We start from the raw sequence: 23,014 nt of genomic DNA on the forward strand, positions 1-23,014 counted from the left end.
GACCACCAAATACATCTTTACCTCTCCACTTGCTGCTTTCTGCAAGTATCACTTCCTCTGATTCCCTTGTCTGTTTGTCCCTTCCCACTACTTTCCCTCCTGCCATATACCCACAAACAAATGAAATGCTACACGTACCAATTCACCACCTCCCTTGCCTCCATTCAGGGGCCCAAACCATCTTCCCAGGTGAGGCAACACTTCACCTCCAAATTTTTTGGGTTCATCTTCTGTCTCCAGCGCTCCCGATGTGGCCTGTTTTACATTTGGTGAACCCTGATGTAAATTGGGATGCCACTTTGAGCACCTCTGCTCCATCCACTGAGGAAAATTTCCCGGTAGCCAACTATTTTAATTCCTATTTCAATTCACATTCTGACATGTCAGTCTATGGCCTTTTCATTTGCCATGGTGAGGCCACCGTCAGGTTGGATGAGCAAACCTCCATCCAGTAGCCTCCACCTGATGGCATGAACATTGATATCTCCCTCTTCCCTCTTCTTGTATTCCCCACTCTGGCCTCTGACTCTTCTCCTCACCTGTCTATCATCTTTACCTGGTGCCCCTCTTCCTTCCCTTTCATTCATGATCCACTCTGCTCTCCTATCAATTTTTTTTTCTCCAGCCCTTTATCTTTCCCTCCATCCTAGCTTTACCTATCATCTAGTTAGTCCTTCTCCCACCCCCTGCCGCATCTCTTTATTCTGGCATTCCCCCCCCCCCCCCCCGCCTCAGCTCAATTTTGATTGTCTATTTATTTTAATAGATACTGCCTGACCTGCTGAGTTCCTCCAACTTTTTGTGTATTGTTCTGGATTACCAGATATGCTGAATTTCTTGTTTTCTTTCCATTGCCTGCAAATTAATTGGGCCAAGTTGTCCAATGTGCCAGGGTTTCTGGCATCCATCAGCTTCTCTGAAAGACTGCCAGCATATCTACTATTCAGCCTGTATTCAACCAGAGAATTCCCCAAGTAAACTAATGGGCAGTGAATTTCCTGGCAATCAAGCTGGGATATCTCCCCGCTGAGTCTGTGCCAGGAATTGTAGTAATACCATTGAAATGTGTGAATGGCTGCTGTGAGGAGAGGCAGTGACACTTTCAAGCAACTTGTATTTTCAATGCCTCAGTTTATTGAATTTTCAGTCATTTGCAACTACCAAGGTCATTGACTATTTGTGCACCTGGGATGGGACCTTATCAGCTGTCAAGTCTATCTTGACTGTCAAGTTAGAACTAGCCTCCCAGTGGTAGATAACAAGAAACTTCATGGTTTAAGCACCAACTGACTTGTGATCTGCGGTAGTTGAAGACTTGGCTCATTGTCATTTGCTTTTTTTGCTTTTGCATTTGGTTTCACCTGTTCAAAGTTTGCTTCTACTAATGCTTACTATGTTGGAGTACCTAGCCCAGTACTAATTTCTGACTTTTTCTTTTAAAGACCACCAAGGCATTTCTTCCCAAGATGCTGGAAATGAATCATGGACATATTGTAACAGTCGCAAGCTCCTTAGGATTGTTCAGTACTGCTGGTGTTGAGGTTTGTCCATCTTTATATTGTGAAACATTTTAATTTGCTTTATTTTCCAGAAGATAATGCTACATATTGAAGTGTAATCATTCCATTTGAAATGTATCTCACTCCATTGGCCTGGTGTGTGAGCAGATCCTCTGGTCGAGACTTTCAAGACAGTATTAATACATTTTCAAATGTTTAAATATGATCTTGAATCCAACTGTTTATATTTTAGTACCTTTTTTGATCAGTAGAAAACTTGAATCCTATTATTGCTGGATTTTGAGGAATCTAAACTTCCAAGTACCAATGGAAGAAAGACTTGGCCTGATTCAAAACACAAGGGCTTCTTCAGATGCTGGAAATCCAGAGTAACACACAAAATGCAATTGGCAGCATCTATGGAAATGAATTTATTTTAGTTGTAGATATAGCATGGAATAGGCACTTCCAGCTCTGAGCCACTATGCTCAGTAACCCCCCAACCACTTCCTCCCAATTAGCCCTAACCTTATCATGGGACAATTTACAATAATCAATTAATCTGGTACGTCTTTAGATTGGGAGAAAACCTATACATTCCATGGGGAAGAATGCAGGATTGAAATCTACTCTGGCCTGAGCTATAAATAGTATTACGCTAACTGCTACACTACTGTGGCCCTTGCAGGGTCTTGGCCCAAAACATCCACTATTTATTTCTCTCCACAGATGTTCCACCCTACCGAATTCCTCCAGCAGCTTGCTTTTTTTTTGCTCCAAATTCCATGTTTGGAGTCTAAAATTGCTTATGCTTCATCACTCGAGTTGACCTGCTATTTTAATGATTTTTGTGCACACATTGCCCTCTGCCCCTAGGTCTTTCTGCATCCATTCCCTTTTCATAACTTTAAAAACTTTGGGTAAGACATCTGGACATAGAAATCATTCCAAGCTATTTGAGTTGCCCTCGTATGTATTAGGTTTCATTATGATGTCACTCTTGGCCAGTTTGTTGAGCACCTTGGCTCCAACCGTAAAAAGCGAAACATCCCAGTGGCTAGCATTTCAACTCCTATCCCCATTCGTGTTCTGACATGTCAGGTCATGGCCTCATCTCCTGCCATGATGAGGCCACTCTCAGAATGGAGAAGCAACTCTTTGTATTCCGTCCAAGTAGCCTCCAACCTGATAGCATGGACATTGACTTCTCCGAATACTGGTAGCTTCTTTGTCATTTCTACACTCTGGCCATTTACCTCTTCTCACCTGCACAGGATGACTTCTCCTTCCCTTTTCCCCCATTATCCACTATCTTTCCCCAATGAGATTCCCTTTTCTCCAGCCCTCTACCTTTTCCACATCACCTCCAGGTCTTATTTCATCCTGCCTCCTTCCCATCTGGCTTCACCTATCACCTTCGAGTTTGTCCTCCTCACCCTCCCCATCTCCTTACCCTCTTATTCTGACATCTTTCCCCTTTCTTCCAGTCTTGATGAAGGGTCTCAGCCCAAAACAACAAATGTTTATTAATTTCCAGAGATGCTGCCTGACTTGCTAAGCTCCTCCATCTGCAGAATTTCTTTTGTTTTTGTTTGGTGTTAATGCAGTGCTTGCTTGTGGTGTTACAAATATAGAGAGCAGATTGCAACCAACTTCTAAAGAAAGAAATAAACACTAGAGTAATGGAGCAAAAAAAAACTCAGTGGGCCAAGCAGCATCCTTGGAAATGGTTGGTAATGATTTCTACATGACATTCCTAACATAGGGGCCACATCATGCAAACCAAATGCCAGGTTGCAGGAAGTGCAAATGAATCTCTGCCTCGGCTGGAATACAGCCCAATTCTAATACATGATTTGCACAACACTAGATTAAGTTTTCATGCCATGACGGTGTTTCTCTTTATCCTGTATTATTATAATGATGATAATCTGGGGGGAGGGAAAGGAGTGCAGGCTAGGTGATGGGTAATTTCCTTGTCTATTTGTCCCTCCCAACTAATCTCCCTTGTGGCATTTATCCTGGCAAGTGGAAGAAGAGTTACATCTGTCCATTCATCTCCTCCATTCGGGGCTCTAAACACTCCTTCCAGATGAGGCAACACTTCACCTGTAAATGTTTTGGGGCATCTATTGTATTGCTCCTAATGTGGTGGTCTCTACATTGCTCAGACCCGTCATAGATTGCGGTTCTGCTTTGTCGAGCTCCTTTGCTCCATCTGCAACAAGCAGGAATTCCTGGTGTCCAACCATTTTAATTCCAGTCCCCACTCCCCACCCCCATTCTGACATGCCAGTACATGGCCTCCTCTACTGCTACAACAAGGCCACCGTCTGGTTGGAGGAGCAACATCTCAATCTATCTGGTCTCCAACCTGATGGCATGAACATAAATTTTTCTGAACTTATGGTAATTTTCCCCTTCCCTCGTCCCTCTTCTAAACCCCACTCTGCCCTCTTACCTCTTCTCCGTTAACTGTCAATGTGATTCCCAATGTCATTCTGCTATTCCTTTTGTAATCCTCTCCCCTATCAGATTCCTCCTTCAGCCCTTGCCTTTTCCATCTATTCTCACTTCATCCTTCCTCCCCTACTGCCTTATTCTGCCCTCTTTCCCCTTCCTTTGCAGTCCTGAAATATCTACGGTCTATTCCTTTCCATAGATGCTGCCTCAACTGTTGAGTTCTTCCAGCATTTTCTTACTCCTGCATTCCAGCATCTGCAGAATCTCGCATTTTTATGCAGCTGCATAGAGTTTAGTTCAATTTCACCTTTTAAATCAATTAGATTCACAACTCTGCAATAAAAGAAAGCACTAAGATTTAATGCACTTTTAAAATATTTGCCCATTGTGGCTCATCCAACTGGCTATGATAAAAAATCTTTATTTTTGTTTATTTTCTGCTTCCATGCAACAGCAGTTCTTTTTCACTTGCACCCTTTCTTCTCTTGTCTCGGGGTTTAATTGGTTAGTGCCTGGGAATTTTCAAAGAATTTGCCAAGGATCTTTTGCACTTTGATTTGCAGTATTAGCAACTCTCTCATAGTTTGTGGGTTGCTAGTAACTTGTACTGATTTGGGTCGTGACCCAAGCATAAACTTGGTCGAACCTACTAGTTAAGGTGCAAACTGTTCTGATTTCTTTATTCTTGTGCCATTTAGGATTACTGTGCTAGCAAATTTGGAGCAATAGGATTTCATGAATCCTTAAGCCATGAGTTGAAGGCAACTGACAAAGATGGGATCAAGATGACACTAGTTTGCCCCTATTTGGTGGACACCGGTATGTTCCGTGGTTGCAGAATAAGGTGAGATAATTGAATTATTCAGTTGAAGTTTAAATTGTATATTAGTGTGTGGTATTTACCTGGCACTGGCTGAGAAGCACAAAAGTTAGTCTATGTAGAAAATGTGGTGTTCTGCTTTGCATGTTGAAGAAAGTTCACATTCCGAAATTTGCCTAACGTAGCAGAGAAGAATATGGTCCAAGACACTAGCTGAATGTTATGACAAAACTCCAATAATCTGGCACACTAGCACTTAAGTGGACTGGCAGATTTTCCAGCTTGTTGTTTGTTACTCCTATTAGAAGTAATAATGCTTTTGATTTACTTCATTGGATGTTCCACTATATTTTCCTGTAAATGTTGTAAGTTGAATGGGAACGTGATAAATAAGGCCATAAGATGTAGGAGCAGAACGGACTCAAAGGGCCATTTGGCCCATTGAGTCTGCTCTGCCATTCAATAATGGGCTAATCCAATTCTTCCAGTCATCCCCACTCCCCTGACTTCTCCCCATACCCTTTGATGCCCTGGCTAATCAAGAGCCTATCTATCTCTGCCTTAAATATGCCCAATGACTTGGCTTCCACGGCCTCTTGTGGCAACAAATTCCACAGATTTACCACCCTCTAACTGAAGTAATTTCTCCACATCTCAGTTCTAAGTGGACATCCTTCAATCCTGAATTCGTGCCCTCTTGTCCTAGAATCCCCCACCATGGGAAATAACTTTGCCATATCTAAACTGTTCAGGCCTTTTAACATTTGGAATGCTTCTATGAGATCCCCCCCCCCCCATTCTCCTGAACTCTAGAGAATACAGCCCAAGAGTGCCAGACATTCCTCATATGGTAACCCTTTCGTTCCTTGAATCATTCTCATTAATCTTCTCTGAACCCTTCCCAATGTCAGTATATCCTTTCGAAAATAAGGAGCCCAAAACTGCACACAGTACTTCAAGTGTGGTTTCATGAATGCCTTACAGAACCTCAGCGTCACATCCCTGCTCTTATATACCTCTAGAAATGAATGCCAACTTTGCATTTGCCTTCACAACAGACTCGACCTGAATGTTAACCTTTAGGATATCCTGCACAAGGACAACAAAGTCCCTTTGCATCTCTGCATTTTGAATTTTCTCCCCATCTTAATAATCTGCCAGTTTATTTCTTCCACCAAAGTTCATGACCATACACTTCCCAACATTGTATTTCATTTGCCACTTTGTCCATTCCCCTGAACTGTCAGTCTCTCTGCGGGCTCTGTTTCCTCAACACTACCCACTTCTCCACCTATCTTTGTATCATTGGCAAATTTAGCCACGTATCCATTGATACCATAGTCCAAATCCTTGACATACATTGTAAAATGCAGCGGTCCCCAACATCGACCCGTTGGAACTCCACTGGTAACGGGCGGCCAGCCAGAGTACAATCCCTTTATTCCCACTCTGTTTTCTGCCAACCGGCCAATACTCCACACTACTGAACTGGAGGTACAAAAGTATCATTTTCAAATCTCTTAATATAGAACTGTTGAGATCCTTTTTCAACTTTTGTAAATGACATTTACTAATTCTTGGTCTTATTATTCCAAATAAAAGATAGAATAATAGAATCAATCTGATCAAAAAACTTATTAGTCAAAATAACAGGAATATTCTGAAATAAATATAAAAATTTTGGTATAATCATCATTTTGACTATATAAATACGACCAACAAGTAAAAATGTAAGTGGACTCCATCTATTAAATGAATACTTCATAAAGTCCACTAAGGGAACAAAATTGGCTTTTATAAAGATCCTTATTGTTTAGTAATTGTAACACCTAAATATCTAAAAGAATCCATAACTTTAAAGAGAATATCGTCATATATGAGACATTCATTTAAAGGAAGCAATTCACTTTTACTATAATTTATTAAAGTTGAAAAAGGATGAGGTCTTGCTTTACCTAATCTAAGAATGTATTACTGGGCTGTTAGTTTGTGATACATGTCCTTTCGGTTATATTGGGTTGATGGGTATGATCAGCCAATTTGGGTAGACCTGGAACTGAGAGCTGTGAAAGTTTTATTTAACCTCGTTATTAGGAGTTGCTTTACCTATACAATTAGCTAAGGTTGCTCATTTAAACCTATATCCTGTGATAAGTACTCTTTACAAATTTGGCTCCAGTTTCGCAATTTTTTTTAATCCTAAAAAATTTAAACTTTGTAGCTTAATTTATCGCAATTACTTTTTTAAATCTTCTTTGAGTGATCCAGTTTTTTTACTTTGCAAAAAGTTATTTTTTGGATTTATTTAAAGAAGACAGGTTAATGTCTTTTGAACAATTAGTCGATAAATATTCTCTCATATTCACACTTTTTACAATACCTTCAAGTTAGACATTTTTTACAAATATATTTAAGTAACTTCCCTTACATATTGGAGGCTGACTTGTTAGATACTATTGAGTATGAACCGTTCGATGAAGGGTTCTATTAGAAGAATTTAAAATTTATTTTTACAATGGGGTAAGTGTCCTTAAGATTGAACAGGATTGGGAAAAGAACTGTTGAGATAATGATTTTATTATCTGAATATTCAGAATATTTTTTGAAATGTGAAGTAATGCTTTGCCTGTCATTTGTTGTAATTTTCTTGTAGCTAGGTTATTTTGTCCAAAGTTGATTTACTTTTAAAACCTACATTCAACTATTCTGTGTATTGCTATGTTCAGTAGCAAATGATGGTGTTTTTGCTAATTGAAATCTGAAATATTGTACATCAACATTTATAATGCTATCTATTATTCTAGGGTGTAGTTACGGCTTAACATTAAAATACTGTACTGTCAGATGGAATGCAAGATAGTCTTTTGAAAGTGTACCTTGCATAGAATTATTTGTCAGAATTCAAAGCATTTCACATACAATAAGTTATTGTATATCAAGGTCCCATGAATAGTAAAGAGGTGACTGCTGCTTTTGAGAAGTGAATATTGCCTGACACATTAATATATCAGCATTTAACATTCTACAATAAAGGTGTAGTTGAAAACTATCACTGAGGTGAAAATTGTTTGTCTTGCCAAAACAAAGTCTTTGCTACACCTGCAAAAGTGTGAAATTATTCGGAAGATTGAGCATGGTGGAGCTAATATTATGAGATGTGTATATTTCGATGTGATGTGTATTGTAGGATGGGCAGATGAGCTTTGGGCATGGATCAACACACAGAATTATGACATTTAGACAATATTGAGAATTGGTTGCAGGAGGAGCAGGACTGGCTCCAAGATTCCAAGGTTCTGTTGCTTAGATGTGATATTGTGGGAGGAATTAAAGGAGTGTTGGCATTACTGGCTAGGGAAAACGTCAGGACTGTGCTCAGACAGGACAGACTGGACATTTACTGAGCCCCTATTGGTGGAACTGAGAAATAAGATTATAAAGATAAGAGCAGAATTAGGCCATTTGGCCCATTGAATATGCTCTACCTTTTCACCATGGCTGATTCACTTTCCCTCTCAGCCCCAGTGTCCTGCCTCCCCCCCCCCCCCCCCCCCAATAAGAAAGGGATGGCTATGTTGATATTGTAGATCACCCAACAGTCTGTGGGATTTGAAGAAATATATTTGTAGAGAGATTGCTTCCTGTTGCAAGAAACCTAACATTTTGATAGTAGGTGATTTTTTTTTTCCCTACAATATGGCTGTGTCTTCCATATTGCAAAAGAGCTGGATGGCAAAGAGTTTGTCCAGTGTATTCAGGGAAAGTTTCTTTAATCGGAATATAGAAGTCTCAACTACAAGGTGGGTGACCAAAGTTTGTCCAGGATTATCTAGTGATCATAATGCCATAAGGTTCAAAATAATTATGGTGAAGGATAGATCTGATCCTTGGGTTGAGATTCTAAATTGGAGAAAGGCTGAAATTTAATTATATCAAAAGGATCTACAAGTTCAGGCTGTTTTCTGGTGAAGGTTTATTTGGTAGTATTTATTTGGTTTAATTGAAAGTATGTTCCTGTCAGAATAGAAGGCAAGGGTAACAGGTTTAGAGAAGCATGGCTTCCAAGAGATATTGAGGCACTGGTTGAGAAAAAGGTGGTGCATTGCAGGTATAAGCAGGAAGTATATAATGTACTTGAAGAGTATAAGATATGCAAGAGAGCACTTGGAAGGAAATCATGAGGGCTGAAAGAAGGTATGATATTGCTCTAGCAGATGAGGTGAAGAAGAATCCTAAGGGCTTTTACAGGTATATTAAGAGCAAAAAGATAAGGGACAAAATTCTTCCCCTGGAAGATCAGAGTGGTAATCTGTGTGTGGAGCCAAAAGAGATGGTGGAGATCTTAAGTGCATTTTTTTCATCTGTATTTACTTGGGAGTTGAACATGGTCTGTTGATATGAGGCAAAGCAGCAATGAGGACACAGACCATATACAGATTAGAGGAGGCACTTGCTGTTTGAGGCAAAATTGGGGTGAATAAATCTCCAATGCCTGGCAATGTAATTGTTTGGAGTTATGGGAGGCTAGTGTAGAAATTGCAAGGGCCCTAACAGAAGTTTAAATTTACATTGACGACTGCATTGGTGCTGCCTCCCACAAGCAAGCTGAGCTCGTTGACTTCATTAACTTTGCCTCCAACTTTCACCCTGCCCTCAAATTTACCTGGTCCATATCCGACACCTTCCTCCCCTTTCTTGATCTTTCTGTCTCCATCTCTGGAGACAGCCTATATACTGATATCTACTATAGGCCTACAGACTCTCACAGCTACCTGGACTATTCCTCTTCCCACCCCGTCTCTTGCAGAAATGCTATTCTCTTCTCACAATTCCTCTCTCCGCCGCATTTGCTCTCAGGATGAGTCTTTTCATTCCAGGACGAAGGAGATGTCTTCCTTTTTTTTTAAACAAAGGGGCTTCCCTTCTTCCACCATCAACTCTGCTCTCAAATGCATCTCTCCCATTTCTTGCACATCTGCCCTCACCCCAACCGCCCGCCACCCCACTCGGGATAGGGATCTCCTTGTCCTCGCCTACCACCCCACCAACCTCCGGGTCCATCGTATAATTTTTTGTAACTTCCACCACCTCCAACAGGATCCCACGACCGCAGGGATCGCTCCCTACGTGACTCCCTTGTCCATTCGTTCCCCCCACCCCCATCCTTTCCCACCGATCTCCCTCCTGGCATTCACTTATCCTTGTAGGTGGAACAAGTGCTACACCTGCCCTTACACTTCCTCCCTCACCACCATTCAGGGCCCCAGACAGTCCTTCCAGGCGAGGTGACACCACCTGTGAGTCTGCTGGTGTGGTATACTGCGTCTGGTGCTCCCGTTGCGGCCTTTTATATATTGGTGCAGACTGGGAGACCATTTCGCTGAACACCTTCACTCTGTCCGCCAGAGAAAGCAGGACCTCCCAGTGGCCACACATTTTAATTCCACGTCCCATTCCCATTCTGATATGTCTATCCATGGCAGCCTCTACTGTTAAGATGAAGCCACACTCAGGTTGCAGGAACAACACCTTATATTCTGTCTGGGTAGCCTCCAATCTGATGGCATGAACATTGACTTCTCTAACTTCTGTTAATGCCCCTCCTCCCCTTCTTACCCCATCCTTGATAGATTGTTTTTCTCCCCCTTTTTTCTCTCTCTCTGCCTGTTCTCCTTCTCCCTCTGGTGCTCCCCTCCCCTTTTCTTTCTCCCTAGGCCTCCTGTCCCATGATCCTTTCCCTTCTCCAGCTCTGTATTCCTTTTGCCAATCACCTTTCTGGCTCTCAGCTTCACCCCACCCCCTCTGATCTCCTATTATTTTGCATTTCCTCCTCCCCTTTTCAATCTCTTACTATCTTTCCTTTCAATTAGTCCTGACGAAGGATCTCGGCCCGAAACGTCGACAGTGCTTCTCCTTATAGATGCTACCTGGCCTGCTGCGTTCCACCAGCATTTTGTGTGTGTTGCTTGAATTTCCAGCATCTGCAGATTTCCTTGTGCTAGAGAAATTTAAAACTACTTTAGCCATAGATGAGGTACAGGAGAACTGGAGGATAGCTAATGTTTTAAAAAGGCTGTAAGAGTAAGCAAGGAAATTATAGGCTGGTGAGCCTAATATCAGTTGTGGGAAAAGTTATTGGAAGATATTCTAACGGACTGGGTATATGTTTATTTGGATAGACAAGGACTGGTTAAAGATGGCCAACAGGGCTTTGTGTGTGGTACAGTTTCTAACCAGTCTTGTAGAGATTTTTGAGGAAATTGCCAGGGAAGTTGAAGGCGAAGCAGTGCACGCTGTCTTCATGAACTTGAGCAAGGCCTTTGAGAAGGTCCTGCATGAGGGGTTGATCAAGAAGGTTCAGTTGCTTGTCATCCAAACTGAAGTAGTAAATTGGATTATCCATTGGCTTTGTGGGAGAAGCCAGAATGGTAGTTGATGGTTGCCTCTGAGGCCTGTGACTGTTGAAGTGCTGCAGGGACTGATGCTTGGTCCATTGTTATCTACATCAATGATCTGGATGATGGTAAACTGGCAAATTTCCAGAGGATACCAAACTCGGTGTTGTGGACAGTGAGGAAGACAATCAAAACTTGCAGTCGGATTTGGACCAGCTGGAAAGATGGACTGAAAAAATAGCAGATGGAATTGAATGCAGACAAGTGTGAGGCATTGCAGTTTGGGAGGACAAACCAGCATAAGATTTGCATGATGCGCAATAGGGCATTGATTAATCTGGGAATACAGATTCATATTTCCTTGATAGTGGTGTCACAGGTAGATAAGGGTGTAAAGAAAATTGATTTGCCTACATAAATCAATGCACTGAGTACAGGAATTAGGATGTTGTGTTGAAGTTGTATAAAATGTTGCTGAGTCCTAATTTGGAGTATTGTGTGCAGTTTTGGTCACCTACAGGAAAGTTATCAATAAGATTGAAAGATGCAGAGAAAATTTACCAAGATTTTGCCGGGTCTTGAGGACGTGAGTTATAGAGAAAGGTTGAATGGGTTAGTACTTTATTCCCTGAAGCATAGACGAATGAGGGGAGATTTAACAGGGTATACAGAATGTGAGCAGTAAAGGTGAGGTAAATGCAAGCAGGCTTCCTCCACTGAGGTTGGGTAAGACTGGAACTGATGGTCATGGGTTAAGTGTGAAAGGTGAAACATTTAAGGGGAATATGAAGGGTAACTTCACAGAGGGTGGTAAGAGCTGCCAGTGGAAGTGGTGGATATGAGTTCAATTTCAACATTTAAAAGAAAATTTGGTAGTTACATGGGTGAGGGGTATGGTCTAGATGCAGGTTGATGGGATTAGCTCAGCATGGGCTGGATGGATCAAAGGACCTGTTTCTTTGCTGTAGTGTTCTCTGACTAATTTTTGTTACTTCAGCCCACAAACGTGCAGTGGAAAGACCACACTTTCAAATGAGATTTCTGATTGCAGCACTGTGGGTGTGCAGCAGCCTCAGACAGTACTGCATTCCTGGTAACCAATTTAGCTACCAGTGGAAAAGTAATAATTAAACTACCAATGATTTTCAAGTCCAGATAATACAATATTTGTAGTACCAGGAACTTGGGTACTTGAACTTTGTTCATGATGATGACTCATGGAGTTTGGGATGCATTGGGATTTCTGGGGAAATTTTATAGGAAACCAGAAGATTCTTGACCTTTTTCAAAAGACTTTTAGTCATTGAAGTAAAACTGAACTTTTGCTTGTGTTTATTTGCTTTTAGCAAAAGCTTTTTACTTTTTCCATGGAAGTATTTCTCATAAATAAACAAGTAACATTTTGGAGTTAAATTTGCAGCCTTTGTGTTCAAACTTTGACACCTGTGATCTGGCTAGCAGGCAATGTTTTCAACACTATTCTTTTATACTTGATGTTAAATTTTGGGGGGCAAAACTTGCTTGGCAGGGCGATCGTATCTTGCTATAAATACTCTTTTTATGGTGGGGGAAGAGGCCTGCAAGATTTCAATTCCTAATCCAGAACCACTGGTGCTTTATTGGTGCTTGGTGCTTTATTTTAGAGCAGGGATTCCTGCCATGAACCCCTACCACTAACTAGTGTGGGAGGGGGGGAGAGGTCTCCTTGAATCCCAGATGGGAGCCCCTGTTTGACAACCTGTCATTTACTTTTCTGAGGAAGCTTCAGATTGCACCGTGTAAATGTTTTTTATGAAATGTTTGATCTCATTGAAATCTGACCCTGCTAATTTGGTGCTTTTCATTATAATAGTCTGAATTATTTAAAACTAATTGATCTTATTTGCTTTTTTGGTACATGTCTGATCCAGATTAGACCAATTGGAGGATTTATTAGAGTCCAACTTGCTGGTGTGCAATAGGCTATTATTAAATGGAGTGAATTATTTGCCTATTTACAGTGGAAGAGACAGAATTGGTTTGCTTTTTTTAATTTTGGGCTCCTTTTAATTATTCTACTCTGTGCAAGTATCAAGTGGTATCTACCGCGTGTGTCCGATAATTATATTGGTTAACCACTGTTCATGTTTTAAAAACTGTTTTAATTCAATAATACTTGATTGGAATTTTTTCTGCAATGCACAATTAACAAATTAATTTTGAGGTTAATCTTCGTATTTGTTTTATAAGTCCTTTTGATTTTTTTTATCTTGTAGAAAAGAATTTGAGCCCTTTCTTCCGCCTTTGAAACCGGAGTACTGTGTGAAAGAAGCTATGAGAGCCATACTCACAGACCAACCAATGATTTGTACACCTCGACTAATGTATACTGTAACATTTATGAAGAGGTAAGTGGATAAGGATTAAAAAAAAAGGATTCCTTCTCCAAAAATGTCTAAGAGCCATGTTTTAAACAGGTGGGAGAAGATGAAGCACTTTTGAAAGTAAATATTCCAACAAACAAATTTTGTAGCTTACACACACAATGCTGTAGGAGCTGGACAGGTCAGGCAGCATCCATAAAAATGAACAAACAGTTACTGTTTTATTTTGAGACCCTTCTTCAGGACTGGAAAAGAGGGAAGATGCCAGAATAAAAATGTGGGGGAAGGAAGGAGGGAGGAAGGAAGATGGGTAGAAGGTGAAGCCAGTTGGGAAGGAAAGGTAAAGTGCTGGAGAGGAAACAATCTGATCAGAGAGAATTGGCTATAGGAGAAAGGGAAGCAGGAGGGGCAGCAGGGGGAAATGATAAAGGATAAAGGTAAGAACCGGAGTGGTGAAAAGAAGAGGGGAGGGGAAGGGATTTTTTTTAAACTGGATGGAGAAATTGATATTCATGCCATCAGGTTGGAGAGTTCCCAGGTAGAATGTAAAGTGTTGCTCTCCACACGGAGGATGGCCTCATTGTGATGTAAGAGGAGGCCATGTACTGACATGTCTGAATAGGAATTAAAAGGTTTGACCATCAGGAAGTTCCACTTTTGGCAGATGGAGCGGTGGTGCTCAACAAAGCAGTCCAACTGATGCAGAGGCGGCGGTATCGGGAGCACCGGACAGTGAATTCGTAGGTGAAGTGTTGCCTTGCCGGGAAGGTCTAATTGGGGTGCCGAATGGGGTAAGGGAAGAGATGAATGGGCAGGTGTAGTACTTTGGCTGCTTGCAGGGGTAAGTGCCAGGAGGAAGATTAGTGGGGAGGGAAAATTGGACAAGGGAGTCATGAAGGGAGTAATCCCTGTGGAGAGAAGGGGAGTTAAAGGTGTTTGTGTTGGAGGGATACCCTTGGAGATGATGGAAGCTGCAGAGTATGATGTGTTGGATGTGGAGAGTTATGGGATGGCAGGTAAGAACATGAGGACTTTTATCACAGTTAGAGTGGCAGGAGGATGGGATGAGTGCAGATGCTCAGGAATGGAGAAGCAGGTGAAGACAGCATCAATGGTGGAGGAAGAGAAACCTTTTTGAAAGAAGACAGACATCTCTGTTCTGAAAAGGAAAGCCCCATCATGGGAACAGATGTGCTGGAGATGAAGGAACTGAAGTCCGTTTAGCCAAGGGAATAGGTAGTTCTATATAAAAAAAAATATAGGTTAAGTTTGTCTCCAGAGATCGAAATGGGGGAGATGTCAGAAATGGACTAAGTGAATTTAAGGGCAGGGAGGATGTTGGAGGCAAAGTTGAGGAAATTGATGAACTCAGCATGGGTGCATGAAGCAGCACCAATGCAGTCGTCATTGTAGTGCAGAAAGACTTGGGGAGCGTTACCAGAGAATGCTTGCAACATGGACTATTCTACATAGCTATTGAAAAGGCAGGCATAGTTGGGGCCTGTGCAAGTGCCTGTGGCTACCCTTCGAGTCTGGAGAAAGTGGGAGGAGCCAAATGGGGTAAGAACCAGTTCTGCAGGAAGAAGAGTAGTGGGAGATGGGTTTGTTCTTTTGAGAAGTGGAGAGCTTTGAGGCTTCCTTGGATGGATAGAAGTGTATATGTACAAGTAGTCCCCAAGTTACGAACGTCCAACTTAGGGACAACTTGTACTTATGAACCAAGGAAGGATAATGCCATCCGCCATTTTAAGTCAGATTGCAATGCCGTCCACTATTTTAAGTCATTGTCGTTGACACTGTGAATGTTTAACTTTGTATTTGGCTTAAATTTTTTCTTAGTAAGATTCACCCTGACCTCCCTTTCCGGTTGACTGGTGGTGCTGTGAGATCAGCTCAGGGCTCGAGAACAGAGGTTCTCGAGTTCAATCTAGTGATAGACCGCTCACGTGCCGGGTTGATGTCGATCCAGTGACTCCCGAAAAAGGAGAAGATGGCGGTGTGACGCAGTGCGCGCGGCCTCTCTGGAGAATGGATATCTGTTACGTGTAAAGTAGGGATCCGTGCAGAATCCTGATTTGGAGGGAGACGTGAGAGCGTGGAGAAACATCTGGAGAAACTTCTGAAATGCCCGCTTCGGTGCCGCTGCTACTGTGCGGTCCCGAATCTCCGGAGGAAAAGGCCTCCAAGACCTCGGCTTTGCTTGTTTCTGCGGCCGGGACGAGGTCGAAGGCAATCGGGAGGCTCGAAGTTTTCGGATGGACTCAAGAGTCTGCTGTCGTTGGGTGCTTCCGAGGCATTGTCAGTGCCTGGAAGTTTATGGCAGGGAGAGTTTCTCCCGTTTGCTGCCTGATGTCGGGACGATTGGAGTTGATCGAGACTTCAGACTTTTAAACCGCGTCCATGGTCTGCATTGATCGAATTACGGTATTGTTTTGCACTGCCGTAACTATATGCTATAATTATGTGGCTTTGTCAGTGTGAGTCTTGGTTTGTCCTTTTTATTTTGTAATATCACTCCAGAGGAACATTGTATCATTTCTTAATGCATGCATGCATTTCTAAATGACAATAAACGAGGACTGAGTGTCCTCATAATCTAATCTAATCCGTGCTGGGTTGATGTTGAGCTCACATCTCGACCTCGTAAAATAAAATACTTCCACCTTCAGTTTAAGTTCCCACGCGGGATATTGTGGAGGATCAAATACCCAAACCCAGCACAGCCCCCACTTGTCCCATTTAGCCTGTCTTAATGTGGTGGACTTTAGGACCCTGGGAATTCAGTGTGGTGGTCCTTAGGACCCGGCGGAGCTCAGGACCAGCTGCCCGCAGTGTTTCTTTTCCATTGATGGGAAGTGATCGCGATTGAAAATAAAGCAGAAATAAGCATTTGGAAAAAGGTGAAACACCATCGGTCACTGGAAAAGCATTAGGCTACAGTTGGTCAACGATCGGAACAATTTTAAAGGATAACGGATAAAGTGAGAATAATGGAGCATGTGAAAAGCCCTGCCCCGATGAAAACTACAATTATTACTAAGCAACACAGTGGTTTAATTATTGGAATACATACGTTTAAGTGTTTTATATGCATAGAAAGGTAAAATATATACCAAGACAAATGTTTGACTAACTGACGCTAAATAATACTAGATGTACTTGTTCCGACTTACGTACAAATCCAACTTAAAGACGGACTCAGGAACAGAACTCGTACGTAACCTGGGGACTGCCTGTACTAGACATCCACGATGAAAATGAGGCAGTCAGGGCCAGGGAATTAAAACTTAGTGAGGAGATTGAGAACGAGGAATATCGTGGATGTAGGTCAGAATTGATAATTGAAATGCAATGGTCTTTTGGGAGCCGATAGTACGATTTTTCACCCCTTCCCAGATCTGATGAAGGACCTTGTGATCTTAAACTCTTAACAGCTTTTTCTACATGGGCACTACCTAATCTGTTTAATATTTCTGGTATCTGCAGGTTTTGTCATTATTTAAAGGCTTGGTTCATTAGAGAGTACCAACAGGGGCTTGGGTTGTTGATTCACATTGTTTAAATTATTTGAATGGCAAAGTAGATTCTTCAAAAAATACCATACATTTTCCAAAGTGACCTCATTGCTAGCAGTGGAAATTGGTAAGAGGGAGCACAGTGCAACTCTTAGAAATTGCATCCAAGTTGCCTTGCTAGATAATTTTACAATTAATGTTGATCTATAAAGGACCAATCAACTTTAAAGTTTGTACCCCACCTCTGAAAATAAACCTTGCATCTTGTATGTTAGCCGAGGCTGCCATTGCATTATGTGGAGTCTCTGTAGATTCTCATTGAATTTCAGGTCTGATGAATATTCTTCAATGTACTGTATTCCTATTCTACCTGAAACCTCATTCTATTGTGCAACATGGTTCTTATTCATAGAAATTAAAATTCATTGTTACATCTTCTTACATTCCTGTTAAGAGATGCTGCCTTTTTAAACTTCAGAAACTTTTGTCCATTTTTGTTCAGCTGACCCTCATTAATATCTTATAGCTGTAAATGCATCAAGAGCAAGTTTGGATTGTGGTGCAAAGATTTTTTTTTTTTGAAATGGCTATCATCTTTCTTGTGCTGCAGATGAGAGATTCTCTTTTGATTCAGTTGATCTACCTCTCTCCAACTGCAGCTTGTACTTTTGCTGTCCACAAACAATCCTGTGGATTCTTGTTCTCTAAACTTGCCACTGTCTTCTGAATATTATGGACTAGGTCTTGGAAAAACCTGGCAAAACTTCAGATTTTACTATGCTTTTTGTTTAGATTTTTAATTACTTTTTACTTAGCAACATTGTGTGTAGGCCCTTCTGGCCCTTCAAGCCATGCTGCCCCAGCAACTCCCAACAAACCCTATTGTTGCATGCTTAGGTTGGGATTAACCTACCTGATGTGTCTTTGGTCTGTGGGAGGAAACCAGAACACCCGGAGAAAACCCTCACATTCCGCATGGGGAGCATACAGAGACTCCTTTCACTGCGGCACTGGAATTGAACTCTAAACTACAGGATGCACTGAGCTGTAGTAGTATTGTACCAGCTGCTATGCTATCATGGTGCCCATTCATAAAACACAAGTGTTTTCCTCCTGTAGGAAGGAAGTTGATATTTCTCTTGAATGTTGACTTTTACTACTTGTTCTAGACCACTCTGGTAATCTCTGTCTTCATTTATTGTACTTTTTTAAAAAATTCTGTTTTTGCACCTTCTGCCCTAATGTTTTTGTTTTTTGTATCTGAATGTATTTATATTTAATCCAGTATCTTGATATTGTTTTCCTCTTTAATTTATCCTTCTGGAATCATACCATCTGGACAGATGCTCAAAGTTTTCAAAAGGAAGTTTTTAAAAAAAAGCCTAAATCTAGATGGTGGCATTTGTATCTAAACACTTTTGTACCTGACTTTGATTTACAGATTCTCTGAAATGTTAAATGGGGCAATGTTGCTTCTTTGATAATACAAATATGTTTGCTTCCATTTCAGCATTATGCCATGGGAAGCAGTCGTATGCATGTACCGTTTTTTGGGTGCAGACAAGTGCATGTATCCATTTATTGCAGAGAGGAAACAGGCTTTGAACAACAATGAGGCCAAAAACGAAATCTAAAGCAAAACTGATCACTGCATCCTTTGGGACCCCTTCCAAGTGAATGCAATATTTAGCTCACCATCTCCATACAATTCAGAATGACAAACATTTGCAGTGATTGGTTGGTTGAACTTGATGCAAATGGCTGTGAAACTTCAGCTTCCATGATCACTGTGGATAAAATGGTTACTGTACCTGTGTATTAAATCACAAGATAAATGTATTATGCATTATGCCAATCTTTTTAACTTTTCTAGTGATTAGACTTGTACATGTTGATGTCAACTGAGAAAAGCAAGGTTTTGATAATTTTAACATTTTACCTTACTCATCAATGCCATTGTGTTTGTTGATAGAGCTGTATTGTACATTGTGTTGAACTAGAGATTGGATAAAAAATACTTTAGAATATTCCACTTATAACTTTTTAAATAGTAAATGCACTGTACTTATTGACAACTTGGTTCATCTTATTTACTTCTGTAAATCCTTGATTATACCAATTATAACATTATTACTTGTAAAGCATTGCAAATATCTCCCAATTAATTTTGCAGAACGAATGTGCTCCTATTCAGCACAAGGAACACTTTTTTTAGGAAAATCTTATTGGTGTGCCTTTTTAAATCCAGTTTAATTATTGTCCTAATTTCTGTGGATTAGTGGTCCATTTTTTTAAAGACCTGAAATTTCTACCTCCTTTGTATATCTATTTGTAGAACGCCTAAAATAATGTCTTTGTGAATCTTGTGTCACTACTTTTATATGAAGACCAATGTCTGTAGTTTTTTTTGGTAATGTAGCTAATTGTAAAAGTTTTTAATTAAAATGTGATTATTAGATGCATAAATATTGAAATTTTGTGGTGCTTGATAATTGAGAAATTGAGTCTCATGATCAATACACTCAACCATGCACATCAGTTGGGTGAAATAAGACTTCATTAGTTGGTTATCTTTCCCTCATATTCAATGAAATGATTCTTAAAAGAACTTTAGTGCCCAAATACCCTATGAGACCTTGTCTATGAAATCAGGCATCCTAAAATCCAACACACCTTGGAAGAACTTGAAGTATCTGAATTTTCCTTAAACAAAATGGACTTGTGAATAAGTTACAAACATGATAATATCTACAGATGCTGGAAGTCCAAGTAACACACAAAATGCTAGAGGAACTCGGCATGCCAGGCAACATTATGGAAAAGGGTAAACAGTCAACATTTTGGCTTGGCCCAGAACATCAACTGTTTATTCATTTCCGTAGATGCTGCCTGGCCCCTTGAGTCCTCCAGCATTTTGTGTCTTATCATAAGTTAGTTTTATCATACGGTGTTTATTTTTACACTGCAAATTTTCTTTACCAAATTTTTCTCATTTTGTGATCCAACACATTTTTTTCCATGTTATACATGTGATAAGTCCTTGTATAGATTACACTCTTTGCTACTTTTATTGTTAGAGGACTTTTTTTGTCATTTGTGATACTGCCAAGACAACATTGGTGAATTTGAGAACTTGTTGCTTATTTGTACTTAGATGGTATACTTTTAGTTTGATAACTTGATTACAATAAAATGCATTGGTAGAAAATAGAAATGTTATTGTGCGTTAGATGGAAAACAATACGTTTGTGAAGTCAAAATTTGACAAGGTTGAACAATTCTGTTTGGTATTTGAGTGAGAATGAAGTTAATGGTTTAAATGCTGGAAAAACTGCATCAGTTCATGTTGAAGTTTAGTGATTGAAGGGGCTGGGAAAGGGGCCAGAATTTCTGAACAGTACTTTGTTGTCTTCATTTACCACTGTACCTGCATCAGCATGCCCTTGTATGTTAAATCTTAGACAGCTGGGCCATTTTGTCCCAAATCATCCAGTTAGACATGTCTTTCAAACCCCTCATGCCTTCCAGTTTGTGCTGCTGTTAAAATTATGAAAAATTACAATCATTCAATCTCAGTTCACATGTTTTGAAAATCGATTGTTACATATTGGTCCATCACAGTAAGTCCCTTTTCTTTAAAATGAACAGTTGCCACTGCTGGCATATATAGCATCAATTGTCAAGTTCCCCATAATAGTTTATGGTCCACTGATGGACTATTACAGAAGTGCATTGTAAACATGAACATGTGCAATAATAGTGCTTTGAGTGTTCCTCCACCATTAAATGAGATCATGGCCAATTCTCCAACTCAGCAAAAAGTAACACAAGTGAATCTGCAGATGCTGGAAATAAAAATCACAAAATGCTGGCAGAACTCAGCAGGCCTCCTATCTATGGGAGGAGGTACTGATGACATTTCGGGCCTTCACTCCTGATGAAGGGTTTCATTCCAAAACGTCGTCACTTTGACTGTTCTTCTCTTTCCAAAGAATTTAATGGTTTGACTTGAAGACTTCTCACTATTAGGCCCTCCATATTTAATACTAAAAATCTGTTTTATTTGAAGGCCTTTTATCTTGCTCGCTCTTGAATTCTGTTTTCACTTTGCATTGGACTATTTTAGTAGAATCTGCTCTGAGTAAATCTATACTACCTGGATGCTCTGAAAAATGTTATTCCTATTCAACACTATAATTGTATGACTTTTACAATGAATGGTGCCTTTTGACCCAGCTCTACTCTAGCCTAAATCCTAGATGCTAATTTATTTAACATTTCAAAATACAAAAGGTTTATCCAATACCAGATGAAATGTAATGGAAATAAAGACCAATTTGATTTTTCTGGTTAAAAATGCATATGACAGCACATTAAATTGTATAAAATGATCTACTGATTCATGTTCAACTCAAATGTACTATATAACCATTTTGGAATGATACTATAACTCAATCTTAGATACAGCACATGATATTGAACTTTACAGAGCCACAAATTACTTTTCAATTGTTGACTCCATTAAGTACTTGTTAATTGTTTAAGGGTACAGGTGTCCCCCACTTTTTGAAAGTTCGCTTCACGCCACTTCACTTTTACGAAAGACTTGCATTAGTACCTGTTTTCGCTAACCAAAAGAAATCCAAAGATGATTTTTGCTTTTATGAAAAAAGGCACTCGCTTTAAACTTGTGTTTACCCTGAGAAAGACTACCATGACCGTGAAGCCTTGCACGGGCGGGTGTGCGCCGATTTATTTTATTTAATTTTTTCTCTACAAATTGGTTTCGGCTAAACCTTCCTGATTCTACGATTCTGGTAAGTGAAACTACACTGTACATATATTATTTTTACTTTATATAGGCTGTATTTAACATATCATTCCTGCTTTTACTGTACGTTACTATTTTAGTTTTTATGTGCTATATTTAGTATGATTTGGTAGGTTATTTTTTGGGTCTGGGAGCACTCAAAAGTTTTCCCCATATAAATGTTAATAGCTTCTTAGCTTTACATCATTTCGGCTTACGAAAGGTTTCACAGGAATGCTCTACTTTCAGATAGCAGGGGAAGCCTGTAATTGATTTGAAATGGTTTTAAACACAATTTTGTGATCAGTATAAAAGCACTTTGATTAAATGCTTTGTGATGACATCTTGAAAGACTTTAACAACCTTAAATATCTGATTTATAGTCTGAGTTCTAGATGACTAACCTTCATTATCAAATACAGTAGGTTTTGAACTTGCATCATCAAAACATATACCTCAAGTGGTACAACAATCTGTCAAGAATTAATTATACCATATTAAAGCACTTTTTTCATTTTTGTGCTCGAATGCAGTTGCCAGTGTTTGCTGTACAGTACAGAAGAGGAACAGGCCCTTAAGCCCATAATGTTGTGCTGAACTAATTAGTAATCAAATGGCTCATGCCTTGGCAGTGTGCGATACCAGCCTGCTTCAAGCGAGCTTCAATTATACCAGTGCTTAAAAAGCATAATCTGTGATCCACAGCAATGCAGTGTTTGGAGAGGTTGGTGATGAAACATCAACTCTTGCCTGAGAAGTGACTTGGATCTGCTCCAGCTTGCCTAGCAGCACAACAGGTCAACTTAAGATGCCATCTCTTTTGACTCTTCACTCAATCATGGACATCTGGACAGTAAGGATGCATACATCAGGATGCCCTTTATCAAATACAGCTCAGATTTCAATACTACCATCCCCTCAAAACTAATCAATAAACTTCAAGATCTTGGCTTCTATACCTCCCTGTGCAATTGGATCCTCTATTTCCTCAGTTGTAGACCCCAGTCAGTTCAACATCGCCACAATCTCCACCAGCGCAGGTGCACCACCAGGCTATATGCCAAGCCCCCCTGATCTATCTGCTTTACACTTATGACTGTTTGGCTAGGCATAACTCCAATGCCATATTTAAGTTCGCTGACAACATCA

General features: G+C 40.3%; 1 protein-coding gene across 1 annotated transcript in view; it reads left to right on the forward strand.

The window, feature by feature from the left end:
* LOC132401070 (retinol dehydrogenase 10-like) overlaps positions 1-19,392 on the forward strand; it is a 66,362-nt gene extending 46,970 nt beyond the window's left edge. The window contains exons 2-5 of the mRNA XM_059982853.1: positions 1,443-1,541; positions 4,661-4,806; positions 13,433-13,564; positions 18,566-19,392. Of these exons, the coding sequence (XP_059838836.1) occupies positions 1,443-1,541; positions 4,661-4,806; positions 13,433-13,564; positions 18,566-18,689 (501 nt within the window). The 3' untranslated portion in view covers positions 18,690-19,392. The remainder of the gene's footprint in view (positions 1-1,442; positions 1,542-4,660; positions 4,807-13,432; positions 13,565-18,565) is intronic.
* The last annotated feature ends 3,622 nt before the right edge of the window (positions 19,393-23,014 follow it).

The sequence above is a fragment of the Hypanus sabinus genome, chromosome 1, assembly GCF_030144855.1.
Source record: "Hypanus sabinus isolate sHypSab1 chromosome 1, sHypSab1.hap1, whole genome shotgun sequence".
NCBI lineage: Eukaryota > Metazoa > Chordata > Chondrichthyes > Myliobatiformes > Dasyatidae > Hypanus > Hypanus sabinus.